The sequence below is a fragment of the Pogona vitticeps genome, chromosome 2 (assembly GCF_051106095.1).
Source record: "Pogona vitticeps strain Pit_001003342236 chromosome 2, PviZW2.1, whole genome shotgun sequence".
Classification (NCBI taxonomy): domain Eukaryota; kingdom Metazoa; phylum Chordata; class Lepidosauria; order Squamata; family Agamidae; genus Pogona; species Pogona vitticeps.
This window is the reverse complement of record NC_135784.1, coordinates 4,275,534-4,297,300: the sequence shown is the minus strand read 5'-3', so window position 1 is coordinate 4,297,300 and position 21,767 is coordinate 4,275,534. Positions and strand designations below refer to the sequence as shown.

The following is a 21,767-nucleotide window of genomic DNA, read 5'->3' as shown; positions in this document are numbered from 1 at the left end:
TTTATACAAAGGTCAAGAAAGAATTAACATAGGAAATAATATGTAGAATAAGATGTTGTACTTCAAGACCAGGAATAAAACTACTTTCGGCCATATCCAGGTATTAATCCTCTCTTTTTAAATTCTGACAATTTAAACAGCGCTGAATTTAAATCTGCTTCTCTTTGTATAGCCATTCCTGGACTTGGAGATGAACGAAAAGCAACACACAAAGGCCAAAGTCTAGATAGAACACATACAAATAATCCCCAGATAATAAGAACCACAATTCTAATTACAACATATCATAGGGTGGAGAAGTCCAGCATCCATGAAGTTATCTGTTAGTGCAAAATCATGAAAATTCAGTAGAATCAGCAGAGTAATGTCCAGTCCAGGCGGTCCAAATCACACACACGCAGGCAGCTTCTCCCAACACCTATCGTGTATTTACAGGATATATACAGAATTGCAGTCTGGCAGCATAACAGGATAGCTTTCATCCCAGAGCAGAAAGATACATCTACTGTACAGGTTCACATATATACTTATGCACATCTGCCTGTGGCCAATCACATTAAACATTACATCAGGTATGCGTCAGCACTCATGAGTCATCATGGCTCAGCATTACTACTCACCTGTTTGTCATGGCTGCTCAATACACTTTGTTCTGCTCTGGCCTGGAAATTATCCTTGACACCACTCCTAATATAGGCCTGAGAAGAGCATATACCCAATTCTTCAGTTATTTCCTTATGTTTTTGTATACTCGGGGTTTTTGTCAAAATGTCAGCTGTATTTCTTTCGTTCTCGCAATATTGCAACTCAATTACCTTTTCATTTATTGCTTCCCTGACATTATGATACTTTATATCAATGTGCTTACTTCTGCTCCACATCTTCTCAGTGGTTACCATATGAATGCACGTGGTATTGTCTTCATATACCTTTATGGCCTGATGCACTACAAGTTATAAATCTGTGATTAGCTGTTTGTGCCACACAGTTTCTGAGCAAAGTTCTGATAAGGCTGCAAATTCTGCTTCAGCTGTTGATGTGGCAATGGAACTCTGTTTCCTTGACCTCCATCCCACTAAAGTATCAGCAAACGTTACTGCAAACCCAGACACTGATTTTCTGTCTGTTGCATCATTTGCCCAATCCCCGTCTACATAGGCTTTTAACTTCAATTTATTTGAGGGTTTTATGACTAGACACTTGTCAAGTGTTCCTTTTAAATATCTGAACTCTCGTTTCTGAATTTGCACCCCCAAGTGATTTGGTATTGGGCCTAGGTTCTTCAATTTGAATTCCTTTTTTAACTGCCTTTAAATCTACAGTGGGCCTTCGACTTACGAACTTAATCCGTTCTGACAGTCTGTTCGTAAGTTGAAAAGTTCTTAAGTCGAATCTGCATTTCCCATAGGAAGGCGTTGAAAACTAATTAATGCGTTCCTATGGGGGGGGAGATCAGAAACTTAAAAATAAATGAAAGAAAGTCACTTACCAGGCCTTGGTAGCCCCCGAAATGCAGGAAAAAGAGCAGGAAACAGCTAAAGGGAGATTGGATTCGTATTGACATCATTCTATCATTTTTGAGATTGTATCCCATTACAGCTTTTCCCACTCTTTTGTTGACTATGAAGGCTACTCCATTCCTTCTACGGGATTCTTGCCCACAGTAGTAGATATGATAATCATCTGAGCTGAATTCGCCCATTCCTGTCCATTTTAGTTCACTGATGCCCAGGATGTCGATGTTTATTCTTGCCATCTCCTGTTTGACAACTTCCAGCTTCCCAACGTTCATAGATCTTACATTCCAGGTTCCTATGCAGTATTTTTCTTTGCAGCATTGGACTTTCCTTTCACTTCCAGGCACGTCCACAGCTGAGCGTCCTTTCGGCTTTGGCACAACCACTTCATTAGCTCTCGAGCTACTTGTACTTGTCCTCTGCTCTTCCTCAGTAATATGTTGGATGCCTTCCGACCTGAGGGGCCCATCTTCCAGCATCATATCTTTTAGCCTTTTGTTTCTGGAGTGGCATTGCCATTTCCTACTCCAGGTGGATTGCGTTTAGTCGGAACTCTCCACTATGTCCTGTCCGTCTTGGGTGTCCCTGTACGGCATAGCTCATAGATTCTCTGAGTTACTCAAGCCCCTTCGCCACGACAAGGCAGCAATCCATGAAGGGGGAAGGGACAATATATCATGTTTGAAAAAAAAGAGTTTAAAAATGTTCTGTTAGTTCCCAAAATAGACTGTAACATTCTTAGCGTCTCTAAACTAGATAAAGAAGGCTATACAGTGGTGTTTGCTGACAGCACATGTACAATTAAGAAAGGAAATGAGATTTGTGCCACAGCAAAACTAGAAAACAATTTATATGTACTAAAAGAGAACAAAGTGGCACAAAATTTAGCTAGGAATGTACCCTTTCATAACCAATGTGCCCATCTGTTGCATAGAAGGCTGGGGCATGCAAATTTCATAGTGGTACAGAAAATGGAAAGTTTTGCTAATGGTGTGAAAGTAAAATCATGTAAAAACTACCTGGACTGTAATATTTGTAAACTTGCGAAGTCCCAGATAAGCCCAAAGCCAAGGGAGTGTACTAATCAAACAGAGACCTTTTGAGCTGGTTCATGCAGACATAATTGGACCTTTTGCATCATCTATGGGTGGAGCAAAATATGTCTTAGTCATTGTGGACGATTTTACAAGATATGGATTTTGTTACTTGATGAAAAACAAATCAGAAGTGTTCAATCATTTATGTGGAAAAACGTTTTGATAAAAAAGTAGCAGAAATTCAGACAGATAGAGGGTCTGAATTTATGTCAGAAAGGTTTCAAACTTGGCTGAGAAACACAGGCATTTTTCATAGGAACACCAGCCCATATTCTCCCTTTCAAAATGGCGTTGCAGAGCATAGGAATGGAGTCCTACAGACAATGAAGGATGCTCTATTAGCTGATGCTGGTATCAGCCACGCCTATTGGGGAGAAGTTGTGGTTACTTCTTGTTATATTATTAACCGCTTGTATTCTTCTGCTATAGAGGAAACCCCATACTATATGCTCTATGGGAGGGAGCCTTCCATACAGCATATGAGAGTCTTTGGTTGTAGTGCTTGGGTACATGTACCAAACGAAACCAGAAGAAAAGGAAAACCAAAAGCAAAGAAAATGAGGTTTTTGGGCTATGAAAGAGGGTCCAAGGCATATCGTTTCCTGGATGGAAACAAAAATGTAGTCATTTCCATATCTGCAAATTTTTGTGAACATGAGAACTGGGATAAGGTGCATGCAAACTCTCAAGTGTACATTCCCTTCACAGAAAGACAGAAAAGTCAAGGAAATCAGGTAGATCCAAAGGAAGAGGCTGAAGAAGGCACCAGTCACAGCACAGAAGAAGAGGATGATGGAGAGTGTAGTCAGGTAGATAGTGAACCTGAAGTTAAAGAAGACAAATCCCAAGAAGGTCAGAAAGGGCTAATAAGGGAATCCTTCCAGAAAGGTTTGGTGTGGGGGAAATAAGAGTGTGCCACATATACCAAGATTGAGGAAGTGATTCTTCTTCCTGAAATAGAAAGAAAGAAATGGGAACAGGCCATGAAAGATGAATTAAAGTCAATTGATGAAAATGAGGTGTTCACTGAAACAAGGTTGCCACCAGGGCAAAAGGTAATAGGTAGTAAGTGGGTTTACAAGAGAAAATTACAAAACAATGGAGATTACAGGTACAAGGCAAGATTCGTGGCTCAGGGGTACACACAGAAGAAAAACGTACATTATGATGAAGTTTTTTGCCTACCGTGAAAACAGAGACAGTAAGATTGGCCTTGGCCTTGGCCTTAGCTGCATCAAGAAACTATGTTATAAATCACTTTGATATTACAACTGCCTACTTAAATGGAGAGTTACAGGAGGAATTGTACATGGCTCAGGCACCTGGTTTTGAAAGCTCCAAACCAGGAATGGAGTACAGATTAAACAAAGCAATTTATGGCCTATGACAGTCAGCGAGAAATTGGAATCAGTGTTTGCATTCAGCTTTGGAGAAATTGAAATACAGAAATAGTTTAGCAGATCCATGTTTATATGTTAAAGAATATGGAAAAGAACTAAACATTTTGCTGTCTTATGTAGATGACATTTGTGTTATGTCTAAGGATCAAAGCCCAATAGATTTATTTGAAAGGCAATTGAAAAAGGAATTCAAGCTGAAGAACCTAGGCCCAATACAAAGTTACTTGGGGGTGCAAATCCAGGAACAAGAGAAAGGATTTGTGTTAAGTCAAAAGTTGAAAATAGAACAAATGTTGACAAAGTATTAACATGCAAGAATGTAAAAGTGCAAAAACTCCAATGACAGTGGACTTTCAGAAGTTAGAATCTGAAAGTAAGGAGTTTGAAAACCAGGAGATATACCAATCAGCAATAGGAAGTCTGATGTACCTAGCCAATTGAACTAGACCAGATTTTGTTGCTGTGGTAAATATCCTGAGTAGACATGTGTCAAAACCCACGCAAAACTATTGGCAAGGGGTAAAAAAGTTATTCAGGTATCTAAAGGGAACACTTGACAAATGTCTAGTTATAAAACCTTCAAGTGAGTTAAAGTTAAAAGCATTTGTGGACAGTGATTGGGCAGGTGATGTAACAGACAGAAAGTCAATTTCAGGATTTGCAGTATTGTTTGCAGATGTTCTAGTGGGATGGAAGTCAAGAAAACAAAGTTCCATTGCAACTTCAACAAATGAAGCTGAATTTGCAGCTTTGTCTGAACTGTGTTCAGAGATTACTTGGTATAAACAATTAATCAAAGATTTGAAAGTTGTAGTAAACCAAGCAATTACTGTGTTTGAAGACAATACAACGTGCATCCAGATGGCAACAACTGATAAAATGCCAAGCAGGAGTAAGCACATAGACATAAAGTATCATAATATCAGGGAAGCAATAAAGGATAAATTAACTGAATTGCAATATTGTGAATCAGAAAAACTTAGCTGACATTCTGACAAAACCCCTGAACATACAGAAACACATGGAAATAACTGAAAAGTTGGGTATATGTTCTGCTCAGACCTTAAATTTGGTGGGGTGTCAAGGAAAATTACAGGCCTGAGCAGAATAGAGTATATTGATGAGAATCCATAATGAACAGATGTGTTAAAACTGAGTCAGGATGACTCAGCAGTGCTGATGCAACCCATGGCTGATGCAACTCAGCGGTGATGTAACCTGTGCGTAAGTTATTTCTGGACTGCCTGGACTGTGAATTACTCTGCTAAAACCGTGATTTCCGCGATTTTGCGCCAACAGCCTGTAATTTTGCTTCTCTCACTGTAGTGATGTTCTTCAAGAGATTTATGGCTCCTGAAGTGTTCCATACAAATTCTGCCAAAGTGGGAATGTCTATATAGTTAGTTTTCTGCTGACTCTATTGCTGGAAAAAAGGCTCCTTCCTACTTGAGTCTCTGTAGATCATTTCCAGGCCTTCAGACAAGACCCTCCTGGTGACACGTGTGGCTAGAGGAGAACTTGGATCTAATTGAAATCCTTCTTCAAGAAGGGCTGTTCGGGCAGCAGAATCTGCCCAAGGTCATCGGTTGTGAAGACAGATGCAAAGAACTCATTTAATTGCTGTGCCATCTCCATGTCCCCCTTTCCCTCCCTTCCCAACCAGAGGTCCAGCTGCTTCTCTGGCAAGTTTAACATATCTAAAGAATCTTTTATTATTCCCCTTTATATTGCTGGCCATCATGTTACATTCATTCTTTCTTGGCCTTCTGTCTCATCTTCTTCCATGTCTTTTGCTAGAGTTTGTGTTCCTTTTTGTTTTCCTCACTAGGAAAGATTTGCATTTACGGAAGGACCTCTCTTTTCCCTTAAAAGCCTCTGCAACTCCGCTCGTTAACAACGCTGGCACCTTCTTGGACTTAGTTGAGCCCCTCTTTCTTTGTGGTATACACTACCGCTGGGCCTCGACTACCGTTGTATTAAACGGACTCCATGGCGTCTGGAGAGATTTTTGTAACCTTCCCTTTAAACTTCTTTCTAATTACTTTTCCTCATCTGTGGGTATTCCGCCCTTCAGAAACCAAGACGTTTTTGATCTGGATACGAGCGCACCCCCCATCACATCACTCTGGCAGTTTAACCCACAGTGATTCTATGATGGACTGAGATCCACCATCCACCTCCATTCTTATGGATTCTATGCCTTCTTTGACCTAGATGGCCACCCCGCCTCCCAGACGCCCCTCCTTATCCCTCCTTGATAGCCTGGGATGGCCGAATCCCACTGGCTCTTTGAATCCCACCAGGTTTCGATGATGATGGCCTCTGTATCTATATTCTATCTAGAGAGCTCCTTGCAACGAGGACACACCCATGACACTTTTGCTCAAGAGGCAGGTTGTCCTGCAGAGGAGCCTTGGTGCAAAACACAGGATAGCCCCCAACCCACTGCTGGCTTTCTGTTTCGAGCTCGCCAAACCTTCCTCAAAGGATGTGAGAGGCAGGATCTGGGGCCCTGGCTTCCTCCCCCCCACAGCTGAACTCACTGGGTCTTCTTGTCCTGCCCTTGATGGCAGGAGGCAAGGACTGATAACGTCCCCCATCTGCAAGAGAATGTGCAGCATTCAGAATTAATAATATTTAATTTTGCTGGGGTTAAATACCTTCTCCATTTCAATGTATAAATTTTGGTTTTTCTGACCGATGTGGTTTATCAAATACTTTTCCCCTCTCACACGCCTTGGTTTAGGTCTCTCACTCTGGAGCCAGAGGTTACAGAGTTCACTTCCCTTCTAGCTCTGCAGTTCTAAGATTCTATTAACTCAGTACCTATTTCCCTCGCCATCTCTGCTTCCTATCCTGTTTTCAGAAATGCCTCATGATTCTCTACCCAGAAGAGCATCTTATAAATTCTATAGCCCATCCCGTTCATGGACCTGTCCTTTCTCTTCTCCCACTGAAGGAGAATCTCTGCAGACTTTGTCAGTTCCCTGCATTGACCACTCACTACTCTTTACCAGTTCTCCAGTCCAATAATCAGGCTGCATCGCATTCATCCACATTAACTGTTCCTTTTCGAACACTGTCCTCCCCCCCCCCCCGTGTTCATTTTTGCTAACCAATCCTTTAATTGAAGTATTAGTTTTCTCTTTTATAAACGTTGAGAAAATCCTTTCTAAATTTTGGGAAAATTCACAACAGTTATTCGGGAAAATAAAAAAAGAATTAAAACTAGTCTTCGGTACAGTTTTCATTTTAGAGGAGACAATTCAAAGTTTGACAGCTGATCTTCCTATAATCGTTTAAGTTATTTATAATTTCTAATTTCAACTTTTCAAAATTTGTAAAATCTTTTAATTTTAGTAACATTTATTCCTCCTTATTGTAGTCTATATAGTAATAGTATATTTCCTCCTTATGCTAATAAAAAAGTCTCCTTAATATGCATCTAGAATAGTGTTTCCCAACCTTTTTTGAGTCGTGACCCCCTTGTATAATTGCTACGTAACCTACAATTTTCATTAAAAGACATTTTAGTGGAATAACAACATCACATCAAAATAGACTTTTGAGAATAGAATTCTAAGCTAATAATTAAGGGAGGGCTGCAAATCTGCCTCTACCAAATGAAAATTGAGAAGAAACTAAAGTTAAGGACTCCTTCCCCAAAATGGTTCCTCAGTGAAGTGCCCCTCCCACCTCAAGGCCAAAGGAAAAACCTCAGGTCCAGCCTCACGTCCACCCTGGTTCTCCTCCCTCACCTTTTTGCCTGTATTTCCTTCCTCCTCCGTGACTCAGTTGGAACCAGAAAGCATTTTCTCCTTATCCCTGCAGCTTTCTGAAGTGGTGGTTTCTTTTCTTTTTCTTATCTACCAGATGATGAACAGAAGAAGAATTGACCAGGAAACCTGGGGCATCTGCTGCAGAAAGACATAAACAAGGGGGGAAAAGACAACTAAAAATGCAACTAGGCAGGAATGGATGTGACATGAAAGAACTCAAGCAGGGGAGAAACCAAATAAATGCATTTCACCTCAGTAGACATCACATAACTCATACAGAGTAGAAACTGTATCCATGTATGGAATGTGGAAAGACCCTCAGTCACAGCAGTAATCTGAGTTCACATCAAAGAACTCACACCAGGGAGAAACCATATATATGCATGGAATGTGGAAAGAACTTGAGTCAGAGCAGTGACCCGAGTTCACATCAAAGAACTCACATTGGGGACAAAGCGTATAATTGCATGGAATGTGGGAAGAGCTTCAGTCACAGCTGTAACATGAGTTCACATCAAAGAACTCACATTGGGGAGAAACCAGATAAATGCATAGAATGTGGAAAGAGCTTGAGTCAGAGCAGTGACCCGATTTCACATCAAAGAACTCTCACTGGGGAGAATCCATATAATTGCATAGAATGTGGAAAGAGCTTGAGTCAGAGCAATGACCTGAGTTCACATCAAAAAACTCAAACTGGGGAATGTGTGAAGAGCTTCAGTCTCAGCCGTCAACTGAGTTCACATCAAAGAACTCACACTGGGGAGAAACCATATACATGCATGGAATGTGGAAAGAGCTTCAGTTACATCAGTGCCCTCAGTACACATCAAAGATCTCATACTGGGGAGAAACCATATAAATGCATGGAATGCGGGAAGAGCTTCAGTCACAGCTGTAACCTGAGTTCACATCAACAAACTCACACTGGGGAGAAACCATATAAATGCATGGAATGTGGAAAGAGCTTCAGTCGGAGCAGTCACCTGAGTTCACATCAAAGAACTCACACCGGGGAGAAACCATATAAATGCATGGAATGTGGGAAGAGCTTCAGTCACAGCAGTAACCTGAGTTCACATCACAGATCCCACACTGGGGAGAAACCATATACATGCATAGAATGCGGAAAGAGCTTCAGTCAGAGCAGTCACCTGAGATCACATCAAAGAACTCACACTAGGGAGAAACCATATAAATGCATTGGATGTGGGAAGAGCTTTAGTCACAGCAGTGACCTGAGTTCACATCAAAGAACTCACACTGGGGACAGACCATATACATGCATTAAATGTGGAAAGAGCTTCAGTCGGAGCCATCATCTGGGTTCCCATCAAAGAACTCACACTGGGGACAAACCATATAAATGCATGGAATGTGGGAAGAGCTTCAGTCAGAGCAGTAACCTGAGTTCACATCAAAGAACTCACACTGGCGAGAAACCGTATAAATGCATGGAATGTGGAAAGTGCTTCAGTCACAGCAGTGTGCTCAGTTCACATCAAAGAATTCACACTGGGGAGAAACCATATACATGCATGGAATGTGGAAAGACCTTCAGTCACAGCTATGTGCTCAGTTCACATCAAAGAACTCACACTGGGGAGAAACCATATAAATGCATAGAATGTGGAAAGAGCTTCAGTCAGAGCAGCGTGCTCAGTTCACATCAAAGAACTCACACCGGGGAGAAACCATATATTTGCATGGAATGTGGAAAGACTTTCAGTCACAGCAGTGTGCTCAGTTCACATCAAAGAACTCACACAGGAGAGAAACCATATAAATGCATGGAATGTGGAAAGTGCTTCAGTCACAGCAGTGTGCTCAGTTCACATCAAAGAACTCACACTGGGGAGAAACCATATACATGCATGGAATGTGGAAAGAGCTTCAGTCAGAGCAGTGTACTCAGTTCACATCAAAGAACTCACACTGGGGAGAAACCATATACATGCATGAAATGTGGAAAGAGCTTCAGTCGGGGCCATCAGCTGAGGTCACATCTAAAAATTCACACTGGGGAGAAACCTTATAAATGCATGGAATGTGGAAAGAGCTTCAGTCACAGCAATTCCCTGAGTTTCCATCAAAGAACTCACACTGGGGAGAAACCATATGAATGCATGGAATGTGGAAAGAGCTTCAGTCACAGCAGTGTGCTCAGTTCACATCAAAGAACTCATACTGGGGAGAAACCATATACATGCATAGAATGTGGAAAGAGCTTCAGTCACAGCTGTAACCTGAGTTCACATATAAGAACTCACACTGGGGAGAAACCATATACATGCAGGAAATGTGGAAAGAGCTTCAGTCGGGGCCATCACCTGACGTCACATCTAAAAATTCACACTGGGGAGAAAGCATAGAAATACACAAAATGTAAACAGCTTTAGTAGGAGCAGTTATCTTTGTTCATATCAGATCATATTAATGCATTCAATGTAGAAAGCCTCATGTAGACCCAAAGCCTTAGTTATCAGTGTCACAATGACCTCTACCTAAAGAGATAAGAATCATTGGCCAAGGAGTCACTGTGGGTGCAGAACTAACACCTTTAGTGCCTAAGGTAGGACATTTAGGCCTCAGAAGTGTGCAGTAGAAGCCCCATGGACAAGCCCCATAGTGCATTAGGAGTGAAAGCTTTTAGAAAAATCGCAGCTAGGTATATAATTTACATGGCAACCCCTTGTTTTGGTACAAAATCTACTAATACGTTAACAAGGCATAAGTAACTTGTTCAGTTTTGTGCTAGTTTCCACTGAAAAGAAGAGAGAAGAAAATGTTGATGTAATATCAAACTGAGAGAGAAGAGAAATATTGTACAATGCAAGCTTTTACAGAATTAGTGTAAAATGAAAGAAAGATGGATGTTTTAAGACTAACTTATGAAAGATGAGCAAGTAGCAAAGAGACAAAAGGTGTCATTTGTTTTAGAAGGCCTCGTAAATAATAATAGTAATTGAGTTTTGAAGAGGCAACCAATGAATATACAGTGGTGCCTCACTTAATGAGCGCCCCGCATAACAATGAAATCGCATAGCGATCCGTTTTTTTGGATCGCTAATGCGATCGCTTAACGTTTTTTGAATAGGGCTAAATTCGCTTTGCGAAGACCGGTAAGCGTTTCGCTTACCGATCTTCGCAAAACGAAGCCTGACGATCAGCTGTTCGGCAGCCAAAATGGCCGCCGGAAGCCCGGAAATGGCCCAAAATGGCCACGCGCAGCGTTTTCGCGCCCTGGTTAAGTGAGGCGAGGGCGCGAAAATGGCTGTCGGCCATTACGAAGCTTCGCTGAACGGTGAGTATTTGGCCCATTTGGAACGCATTAAACGATGTTTAATGCGTTCCAATGGGTTTTTTTGATCCATTCAACGATGCTTCAGCATAGCAAAGGTTAATCCGGAACGGATTAACCTCGCTATGCGAGGCACCACTGTATATCCTGTATTTTTCATGAACAACTAAACATTTCTGTGCTATTGTATCGGGAGTGCATTGGTTTGTAACGGCAGGTATTGTTCAAAGAGAACTGAAATTTTGTTCAGACTTTGTGAGTTTTTCAACTAGACATTTCTGTGCTTTTGTATCGAGAGTATACTGGTTGTAAGGGTAGGTATTGTTCAAAGGGAGCTGAAATACTTTGAGTTTTTCAAGCTCTGGTCTCTTCAGGCCCTGGACTGCACTGTGTCAGAGTTGACCAAATCTTATGATTTTCAACATCTGAGCTTCTCAGATGCTGGGAAACCCAAGCCTCGGGAAGAGGTTGTTTTGCTGACAGATGAAGAAAAAAGGGATATAAATAGAGATATCACACACACACACACACACACACACAGAGAGAGAGAGAGAGAGAGAGAGAGAGAGAGAGTTATTATAAAGAAATGGAGAACCACACAGAATTTGTTTTCATGGAGTACAACAACAGACGATAGAACTGATACAGGGTGAAATTCCTTAGAAAAGAGGAAAGGTAACCATGTGGCAGTGACAGCCAGCAGTGGATTTTACATACGGCTGGGTGAGAAGAACATGTTCTGTGTGTTAACAACCTGCTTAGAACTAAATCATGCTTTTGAATTTGTATATATTTATTTTTGAAATTAAAATACTTTTGTATGTCTTCATTGAAAATCGTAAGGTTGTTTGCTCTTTATCATTGTATTCCTAGAAACTTTGAAGTGTTCTGAAGATGTAGTCTCTGTCTTTCTAGATTATGAGCTCCGGTATTTTAATGTGTTTGTCTTTTTGATTCAAACATGTCTTAAAATCTGTGTGTGTGTGTGTGTGTTTAGTCGTTTAGTCGTGTCCGACTCTTCGTGACCCCATGGACCAGAGCACGCCAGGCCCTCCTGTCTTCTACTGCCTCCCGGAGTTGTGTCAGGTTCATGTTGGTTGCTTCGCAGACACTGTCCAGCCATCTCATCCTCGGTCGTCCCCTTCTCCTCTTGCCATCACACTTTCCCAACATCAGGGTCTTTTCCAGGGAGTCTTTTCTTCTCATTAGATGGCCAAAGTACTGGAGCCTCAGCTTCAGGATCTGTCCTTCCAGTGAGCACTCAGGGTTGATTTCCTTTAGAACTGATAGGTTTGTTCTCCTTGCAGTCCAGGGGATTCTCAAGAGCCTCCTCCAGCACCACAATTCAAAGGCATCAATTCTTCGGCGGTCTGCTTTCTTTATGGTCCAGCTCTCACTTCCATACATCACAACAGGAAAAACCATAGCTTTGACTATTCGGACTTTTGTTGGCAAGGTGATGTCTCTGCTTTTCAAGATGCTGTCCAGATTTGTCATCGCTTTCCTCCCAAGAAGAAGGCGCCTTTTAATTTCAGGGCTGCTGTCTCCATCTGCAGTGATCATGGAGCCCAGGAAGATAAAATTTGACACTGCCTCCATATCTTCCCCTTCTATTTCCCAGGAGGTGATGGGACCAGTGGCCATGATCTTAGTTTTTTTGATGTTGAGTTTCAGACCGTTTTTTGCACTCTCCTCTTTCACTCTCATTACAAGGTTCTTTAATTCCTCCTCACTTTCTGCCATCAGAGTGGTATCATCTGCATATCGGAGGTTGTTGATATTTCTTCCGGCAATCTTAATTCCGGCTTGGGTTTCTTCCAGTCCAGCCTTCCGCATGATGTATTCTGCATATAAGTTAAATAAGCTGGGGGACAATATACAGCCTTGCCGTACTCCTTTCCCAATTTTGAACCACTCAGTTGTTCCATGACCAGTTCTAACTGTTGCTTCCTGTCCCACATATAGGTTTCTCAGGAGACAGATAAAGTGGTCAGGCACTCCCATTTCTTTAAGAACTTGCCATAGTTTGCTGTGGTCCACACAGTCAAAGGCTTTTGCATAGTCAATGAAGCAGAAGTAGATATTTTTCTGGAACTCTCTGGCTTTCTCCATAATCCAGCGCAAGTTAGCAATTTGGTCTCGAGTTCCTCTGCCTCTTCGGAATCCAGCTTGTACTTCTGGGAGTTCTCGGTCCACATACTGCTGAAGCCTACCTTGTACGATTTTGAGCATAACCTTGCTAGCGTGCGAAATGAGTGCAATTGTACGGTAGTTGGAGCATTCTTTGGCACTGCCTTTCTTTGGGATTGGGATGTAGACTGATCTTTTCCAATCCTCTGGCCACTGTTGAGTTTTCCAAACTTGCTGGCATATTGAATGTAGCACCTTAACAGCATCATCTTTCAAGATTTTAAATAGTTCAACTGGAATGCCATCACTTCCACTGGCCTTGTTGTTAGCCAGGCTTTCTAAGGCCCACTTGACTTCGCTCTCCAGGATGTCTGGCTCAAGGTCAGCAACTACATTGTCTGGGTTGTCCGGGATATCCACATCTTTCTGATATAATTCCTCTGTGTATTCTTGCCACCTCTTCTTGACGTCTTCTGCTTCTGTTAGGTCCCTCCCATTTTTGTCTTTTATCATGTTCATCTTTGCGCAAAATGTTCCTCTAATATGTCCAATTTTCCTGAACAGATCTCTGGTCTTTCCTTTTCTGTTATCTTCCTCTATTTCTTTGCATTGTTCATTTAAGAAGGCCCTCTTGTCTCTCCTTGCTATTCTTTGGAAGTCTGAATTCAAGTTTCTGTAACTTTCCCTGTCTCCCTTGCATTTTGCTTCCCTTCTCCTCTCTGCTATTTCTAAGGCCTCGTTGGACAGCCACTTTGCTTTCTTGCATTTCCTTTTCTTTGGGATGGTTTTCGTTGCTGCCTCCTGGACAATGTTACGAGCCTCTATCCAAAGTTCTTCAGGCACTCTGTCCACCAAATCTAGTTCCTTAAATCTGTTCTTTACTTCCACTGTGTATTCATAATGGATTTGGTTTAGATTATACCTGAGTGGCCCAGTGGTTTTTCCTAATCTCTTCAGTCTAAGCTTGAATTTTGCTATGAGAAGCTGATGATCAGAACCGCAGTCAGCTCCAGGTCTTGTTTTTGCTGACTGTATAGAGCTTCTCCATCTTTGGCTGCAGAGAATATAATCAATCTGATTTCGATATTGCCCATCTGGTGATTTCCATGTATAGAGTCGCCTCTATACATGGATAACCTAATTTTAAATACCTGTATCTTTTTACAAGATGCAAGGACGTATTTTAAGTAAGCCTATATTTTTTACATAATTGAAGGATTTTGGATTTGAAGATCTGTACCTACAGTTTTTTGGGATTTAGTATATTTAAATATGGAACCTAGAAATGATGTAAATAAAATAACTTGTACAGATTTAACATATTTTGGAATGGCCTGGAATCATTTCAACAATGAAAAGACTTCTTATGAGATACTCAGATGAGCTTCAGACACCTTGTTGCTGATTGTCTGTGTGAGGGAGAAGGTCAGGATGAACTCTTCCCGACTAGAGTGCCGTCCTTTCCTGACGAGAGGACGGAGAAGCTCATAAAGCCCGAGAGAAAGAAGATATGACCCTTCAGAGAAGCAACAGCTTCGTGGGGGGAACGGAATGAGATTATCAGATGAGAAGAAAACCAGGAAGATAGAGATAGGTCTGGGTGAAGAATGAAAGGTTCAGAGCAGTGAAGGGATGGGAGAGTTGGGAAATAAAGAGCCAGGGGTGTCTAAGGTGGAAGTCTGAGTGAGGGGAGCAGAAGACCCATCAGAGGGAAGGAAGGATCAAGATGAGGAGCAGTGGACGTGAAGGAGAAAAAATAAGACCAAAAGAGGGAAGAGAAATATATCGGGAGGATAAATCAAGAAGGGGCACAGCGGAAGCTGGAGAGACAGGAGGGCAAAAGAAGGAGAGGATATTTCGAGGCTGGAAGTGGATATGAATGGAGAATCCCTTGACCAAACAGTGGGAGAAATTGATGATCCCTCATGAAGAAGCGGAAAGGAGAAGACCTGAAAAACTCTCCTATTGGGGAGAGCAAGAGAAGGGAGTGGGGATGAGGGCGGAGAGAGGCAAGCTAGCCAGAGAGAAAGGGAGAGATTGACCAGCCCCTTGGAGACGGCTTTTGACAGGACCCCGGTAGGCTAGTTGTCTTTTTTGGAACCCACAAGGGAAACCGCACATCTCCAGACGTCTGAAAATACCAAACCCCCACAGTCTGGTTTCATTGTGGAAATCACCCTTTTTCTGCAATCATATCAGCACTGATTAATAATAGAATCTCCTCCTTGCCTGGGAGGTCTGTAAATTTCCGTAGGATTCCTATGGAGCCAGGTATCCTAACAAAGTTCGTAGATATCAAAGACATCATACAGGGAGAGGCGATGGAAATGCATGGGATGTAGGAGGACCTTTAAGAAAACCACAGAAAAAATAAGAAACAGAAGCAAACACATTGATATTAAATAGCACAATGTTAGAGAGGCAGTAAAAGAAAAACTAATTCAACGGCAGTATTGTGAAACAGAAAAGAATGTGGCAGGCATTCTAACTAAACCACAGAGTGTGCCAAGACACAGAGAACTATCTAAAGAGTTGGGAATACGTTATGCTCAGGTGTAAATTAGGAGGGGTGTCAAGGATAATTTCCACACTGAGGCAGTACAAGGCCAATGGTAATCAGCAGCCATACGTGACAGGTGTGTAAAAAGGCTGAATCATGCACTCTGCGATGATGCAGTCTCCACACTGATTGGCTGTGCATGTGCACAACTGTTTGGACGTGTGGAGAAGATGTAGGATCTCTTCTCAATAATGTCATGCTGTCATGCTGCCAGTTTGTACTGCTCAACTTCTGTATATACTGTACATACACTTGGTGTTGGAAGAAGCTGTGTTTGTGTGAGTTAACTGGACTGAAACAAAACTCTGCTACCTTACACCAGCAAATCAGCTCAATAGAGCTTTCTCTTGTGGGTCGAATAGCTCTTCATTCATAGAGAACATAGAGCTACAAAAGAAAACCAAGGGGGCTCTTCCCTTGATGCATTTCAAATGGGAACCAAAAGTGGAAAATGTGTGCCTGTCTCTTCGTCCACACTGCTAGGGCCCTGGGGAATCCCCTTTGCGAAGAGGGTCTTCTTGGGAGTTTCTGGCAGAACCTTCAGTGCATTGCGTTAATCGGCGGGACAGATATCAATGCATTTCAGGGGGGAGGCTTCTCTGTGCAAAAGGTTTTGCAAGGCAGGCTCCCCCAGGATATTCAGGTGAGAGATGGGATGGGGGGGCAGGGGAGGGAGTCCCCTATGTCTCCTCTGAGCAAGGATGGGTGGGAATCACGTTTCCTGCCAGCAGAACCCCCCTCACACATGCACTTGATCTGAATCCTGCAGGCACCAGTGGGTGGGAAAAGGCAATGGTTGAAAAGTAACTTAGCTCTCCCCCACCCCCCAAATTTTTCCCTTTTCCAACCAAACTCTCAAGCCCCCCCTCCCCAGGGGAAATCCCAGCCCCTCCCTCTTTCCCTAATCTTGGAAAAGGCTGCAACTCCACAGGGAAGTGGCCAGGAGGGAGCAGGGAAGAAGAGGAGGAAGGGGGGCTGCCACTGGGGGTAGGGCAGGAAGAGGGGGCTGGGGCACAAACGTGGGGCTTAGCTAGGTGGGAAGGGGCTGATCCTGGCATAGGAATGTCTTCCCAGATTCTTTCTCTGCAAATACACCCACCCACCACACCTACATGTGAGGAGGAGTATAAAGAAACAGCCAAGAGTGAGCTGTACCCTCACGTAATTGTTGTAGAATTCAGAGGCAAAGAAACAAGCAGAAGAGATAGAGAAAGGTCGCTAGGTCAGAATAGAAAGAGCTCTAGAGGATGAAATGCACGAGGGAGAGAGGCAGTTGAAACCGTTAGAAGGAGCTGAGGCAGGAGCAAAAAGGAAGGTGTATAGGGAGAGACAGCAATTAGACATATTTCTGACAACCGAAGAGGGAGCGATCTCTAAGGAAACTGAGAAAGTGACTGTATTTAAAGAAAGCGCGTCAGGAGAGTCAGTTAGAGATGCCCAAGCCTTTTTGGTTCCCGTGAAGAGGTTTGCTCAAGATCCTATAAAAGAAGAAGCGGGAGACCGTGGAGCCAGCAAAGTGAGACCTATCATCCCCGGCTTAAGTCTCGAAGAACGGACCATGCTGGTTTATCCGAAGAGACAGGGTCCTGCTTGAGTGGCTCACCATGTGCCTCCAGAAGTAGAGAAAAAAGCCTTAAGAGAGGGAGAGGGAGCCCACCACACATGTTCCGGGACCCTGTGTACGGTTTGCAACAACTTCCTGAGGCAACCAATGGAAGAAGAGGAAAAAACAACAACTTACTATTAAAAGGTTTAAATGACAAAAAATCCCTATTGTGGTTTTGGGAGAACTCCCCTCCCCGATTATCCGTCCACAGTTCCATTGTTCAAACCAAAGAAAATGTAAATAGTTTCGTTAATAAAAATTCTTTATTGAATACTTCAGAGTCTTCTCTTGTGTCTCCGAATAAGGAAATGCCCACAAATAACAGAGAACCCACTCACACTACACCACTCACACACACACACACACACACACACACACACACACACACACACACACACACACAGAGCCCCCAGTAGCAGTGGGGTGGCATATCCAAATCAGAAGCACAATGGCCAGGCTGATTCACATTGGCCCATAATATTCTGTGCTCAAAAGCAAATACACAGACACTTTTCAGGGAGGCTTCCCACCCCGACCACCTGTTTTTGCCTGTACATTTTCTGCCTTATTGCTCGAGAGCTATCGGTTTTTATTGGTGAGTGGTTAAATATTTTCTTCCTAGTGGTGGATATTAAGGGGGCGGCGGAGGTGGGAGGTCGGGATCCCCCAATTTCCCCTCCCAGCAAGGAACTCTCTCTGTGTGTATGTGCTCATGTGTTTGGTGCGTCCATGGATGGGGGGACTCAGCCTCGATTTTCATCTGAGAAGACCCAACCCCCAACTTTCTCATGGATCCTTCAGGCATTGGTGGCTGTGGGGGAAAAAGGAATGAGAGGAAGGAACTTGACTCTCCTCCTCCCTCCCCCCCCAGAGTTGCCCCAAAGTTCAGACCCCCCCTTCTGCAAAAGTGGGAAAAGGGGGTTTTAAGGCTGCAATGCCCTGGGTGGGAATGTGGGGGCTTGGTAGGAGGAAGTGGTGGAAGAGAAAGGTGGGGAGAGGCAAGAGGGGTGCCAGAAAGGGGGCTCAGCAGAGAAAGTGGGGATGAGTGTGGAGACTCCAGACTGGGAGGCAGGAGATACGAAATATTGGGAGGGGGGTGAAGGAAGGACTTGGCTGGAAGGGAAGGACTTACAGTAGTTGGGCATGGAGGCTGGTCGCAAAAGAAGAAAAAGATGACAAGAACAGGAGTGAGAATTTGGCAGAGTTTGAATAAACAATTCCTTTCTTTTCTTTTTCTATGTACCGCCCATCTGGTTAGAGGCAACTTTGCTTATCTTACAACACGTGGGGGACAGGTGAAGGAAGGAAATGTGCAAAGCTTGAATGATCTCAAGATGGAGACTCTCTCCCTTAATCTGACACTAAATCTTTACAATGCTGTAAGAATTAGATTTTTTCCACTGTAAACCTGGGTTATCCACTTCACACCTACCTTTTGGGAGAAAAAAAAAACCCAGGTCCTTGTTTGTTAAAACAGCTGGGCTTATATAAAGTGTTGTAGTATGCAGCTCAATGTTGGCCCAGGATGCAGTGGGTGATTTTGCCAATCACTCAGTTTTAGCCTGCTATTGGGACGCTATTGTGCTTTGGTCACTTCCTGCCCCTCCTCTCTCTTGTGTCCCTTCTTCCTTGAAGAAGGGTCTTTTCCAAGATGGAGATGGCCTGAGCACATGCTTGCTGATGGTTCCCTCTCTGCATCCACACTTGCATCCATGCCATCCAGATTTAGGTCAGAACACACAATGATCTGTAACATAAACCACGGTGTGGACATGTTATTGAAGAACCATTTAGGAGGTGAAGTGAGAGCTGGACCATAAAGAAGGCTGACTGCTGAAGAATTGATGCCTTCAAATTGTGCTGGAGGAAGTTCTTGAGAGTCACCCTGGACTGCAAAGAGAACCAACCTATCCATTCGGAAGGACATCAACCCTGGATTCTCACTGGAAGGACAGATCCTGAAGCTGAGGCTCCAATATTTTGGCCATCTCATGAGAAGAAAAGACTCTCTGGAAAAGACCCTGATGTTGGGAAAGAGTGAAGGCAGGAGGAGAAGGGGACGATAAAGGATGAGATGGTTGGACAGTGTCATCGAAGCTACCAACATGAATTTGACCCAACTCTGGGAGGCAGTGGAAGACAGGAGGGCCGGGCGTGCTCTGGTCCATGGGGTCACAAAGAGTCGGACACGACTAAATGACTAAACACACACACATAGTGACGTTGATATTACGCACTGTGCCGTTATCCCCAGGTTTACTGACCTCTGAAGAATCTTTTTGTTTTAACCGTTTTGATGTAAGTCTGCCTTTGAAAAGTCCTATGGCCAGAAATAATAAAAGTACAGTGTGTTTGTTGGTTTCAATATTTCTTAAAAGAACTGCTTCAGGGTATCTTCAGGGTACTTGCAAAGTCTACTACAGTTGAAATGTATTTATTTCCTCTTCTAATAACATTAAGCTATGGACTCACAAGATCAGCCCCTAATCTTTTCAATGGCTTGCTAATGGTCTGTCCCAACTCCCTATCACTGGCATATGGCACATGCCTTATGAAATCGGTTTAATTGCTGACCAATCTTGGCCAATAAAAATTCTGTGTTACTTTCTGTTTTTCTAGCTATTACTAGATGTCTTCTAGATGCACTACTGTGAGCCATTTGCAAAATCTTACCCCTGTATTTACAGCGGTGCCTCGTATAACGAGTGCCCTGTTTAACGAAGAAATCGCATAGTGATGGCTTTTTTGCCATCGCTTTTGCGATCGCACTACCATCTTGCCTATGGGGAAAAATCACTTTTTTTCCCCATAGGCACCATTTCCCCCCAGCTGAGCTCAGCTGGGGGAAAATGTCGGCAGTGGGCTGCGGCCTCGGAAGGACCCCGAAGCCACCGTCCCCTGCCAACAATTCCCTTCCGAGCTCTCAAAGGGCCCCCTCCGATATTGGAGAAAGCCCTTTGAGAGCTCGGAAGTCTCTCAGCGGCGGCGGGGGAAGGGTACGGGGGTGTCGAAGGCTTCCAGGCCTTTGCCTGGAAGCCTTCCGGACACCCCCCCCCACCCTGTCCACGCCACCGGCAGCCTCCCTGCGCCGCCTCCCCCAGCCGTTCTCGGACTTCTGGAAGTCCGAGAATGGCTGGGGAAAGCGGCGCAGGGAGGCTTCAAGCATTGGGGACAGGGTGGGGGGGATCGGGAAGGCTTGAAGCCTACCCGCGCCGCTTACCCAGGCCGTTTTCAGACTTCTGTAAGTCCGAGAACGACCTGGGTAAGCGGCGCTGGTAGGCTTCAAGCCTTCCCGATCCCCCCTGTCCCCGCCGCTTAAAGCCTCCTTGCGCTGCCTACCCCGGCCGTTCTCGGACACCTAGGTGTCCAAGAATGGCCTGAGTAGGCGGCGTGGGGAGGCTACCGGCATCGGGGATAGGGTGGGGGGGATCGGGAAGGCTTGAAGCCTACCCGCGCCGCTTACCCAGGCCATTTTTGGAATTCTGGAAGTCCGAGAACGGCCTGGGTAAGCGGCGCGGGTAGGCTTCAAGCCTTCCCAATCCCCCCCACCCTGTCCCCGATGCCGGTAGCCTCCCTGTGCCGCCTACCCCAGCCATTCTCGGACACCTGGAAGTCCGAGAACGGCTGGGGAAAGCGACACGGGGAGGCTTCAAGCGGCGGCTGCAGGGTGGGGAGGTGTACGCACCCAGCCTCCCCCCCACGGCTTGGATCCAAGCCGTGGGGGGAGGCTGGGAGGGTGGTGGGATTGGGGTGCCTTTCAGGCATCCCGGGCTTGGATCCCACCCGCCACCGGGTAACTGGCGGTGGGTGGGATCCAAGCCCGGGATGCCTGAAAGGCATTCCAATCCCACCACCCTCCCCCCGTGGCTTGGATCCGAGCCGCGGCGGCTACCCCAGCCATGGCCGGACTCTAGGGAGTCCAGCCATGGCTGAGGTAGCCGCCGTGGGTCAGATCCAAGCCGCGGGGGGGAGGGATTGGAACGGATTAACCGGTTTTCAATGCATTCCTATGGGAAATGGTGCTTCACATAACGATGTTTTCAGATAACTTTTTTTTTCCGGAACCAATTAACATCGTTATGCGAGGCACCACTGTATTTGGTACCACCAGCTGCTCATGCATTTCCCCTTGTATATTATGAGGCTCTTTGAAACAGCCTCATGTTGGTGATTTTACTGGGTTTTTAACTATCTGAACTTGAGGCCATTCAATGTGATCTAGAGGAGTCTGGCAGTACTTTAGACTGGGCTTGGATCCCCATTTTTTCTTACCCATGGATCAGTTTCAGTCTGTGACTTTGGAATATGTCACCAGAATGCTAGTGTACTGCAAACCTCAGTTCTTGCCCATCGTGGTGTTTGAAAGTGGCCAGTGGA

General features: G+C 44.2%; 2 protein-coding genes across 6 annotated transcripts in view; one reads left to right on the top strand and one right to left on the bottom strand.

Annotated features, from left to right (window-relative positions):
• LOC140703825 (uncharacterized) overlaps positions 1 to 21,767 on the bottom strand; it is a 412,915-nt gene that overhangs the window by 161,085 nt on the left and 230,063 nt on the right. The gene's annotated exons all lie outside the window — the stretch shown is intronic.
• The window catches only part of LOC140701297 (uncharacterized), a 78,665-nt gene that overhangs the window by 52,565 nt on the left and 4,333 nt on the right, over positions 1 to 21,767 (top strand). For 4 of the 5 annotated variants that reach the window (XM_078386987.1, XM_078386986.1, XM_072987342.2 and 1 more), the window contains one exon: positions 7,888 to 10,605. The exons of the other annotated variant lie outside the window; for it this stretch is intronic. In XM_078386987.1, the coding sequence (XP_078243113.1) occupies positions 8,093 to 10,165 (2,073 nt within the window). In that variant the 5' untranslated portion in view covers positions 7,888 to 8,092 and the 3' untranslated portion in view covers positions 10,166 to 10,605. Of the gene's footprint in view, positions 1 to 7,887; positions 10,606 to 21,767 lie in introns of those variants that run through there. 5 annotated transcript variants of the gene reach the window in all.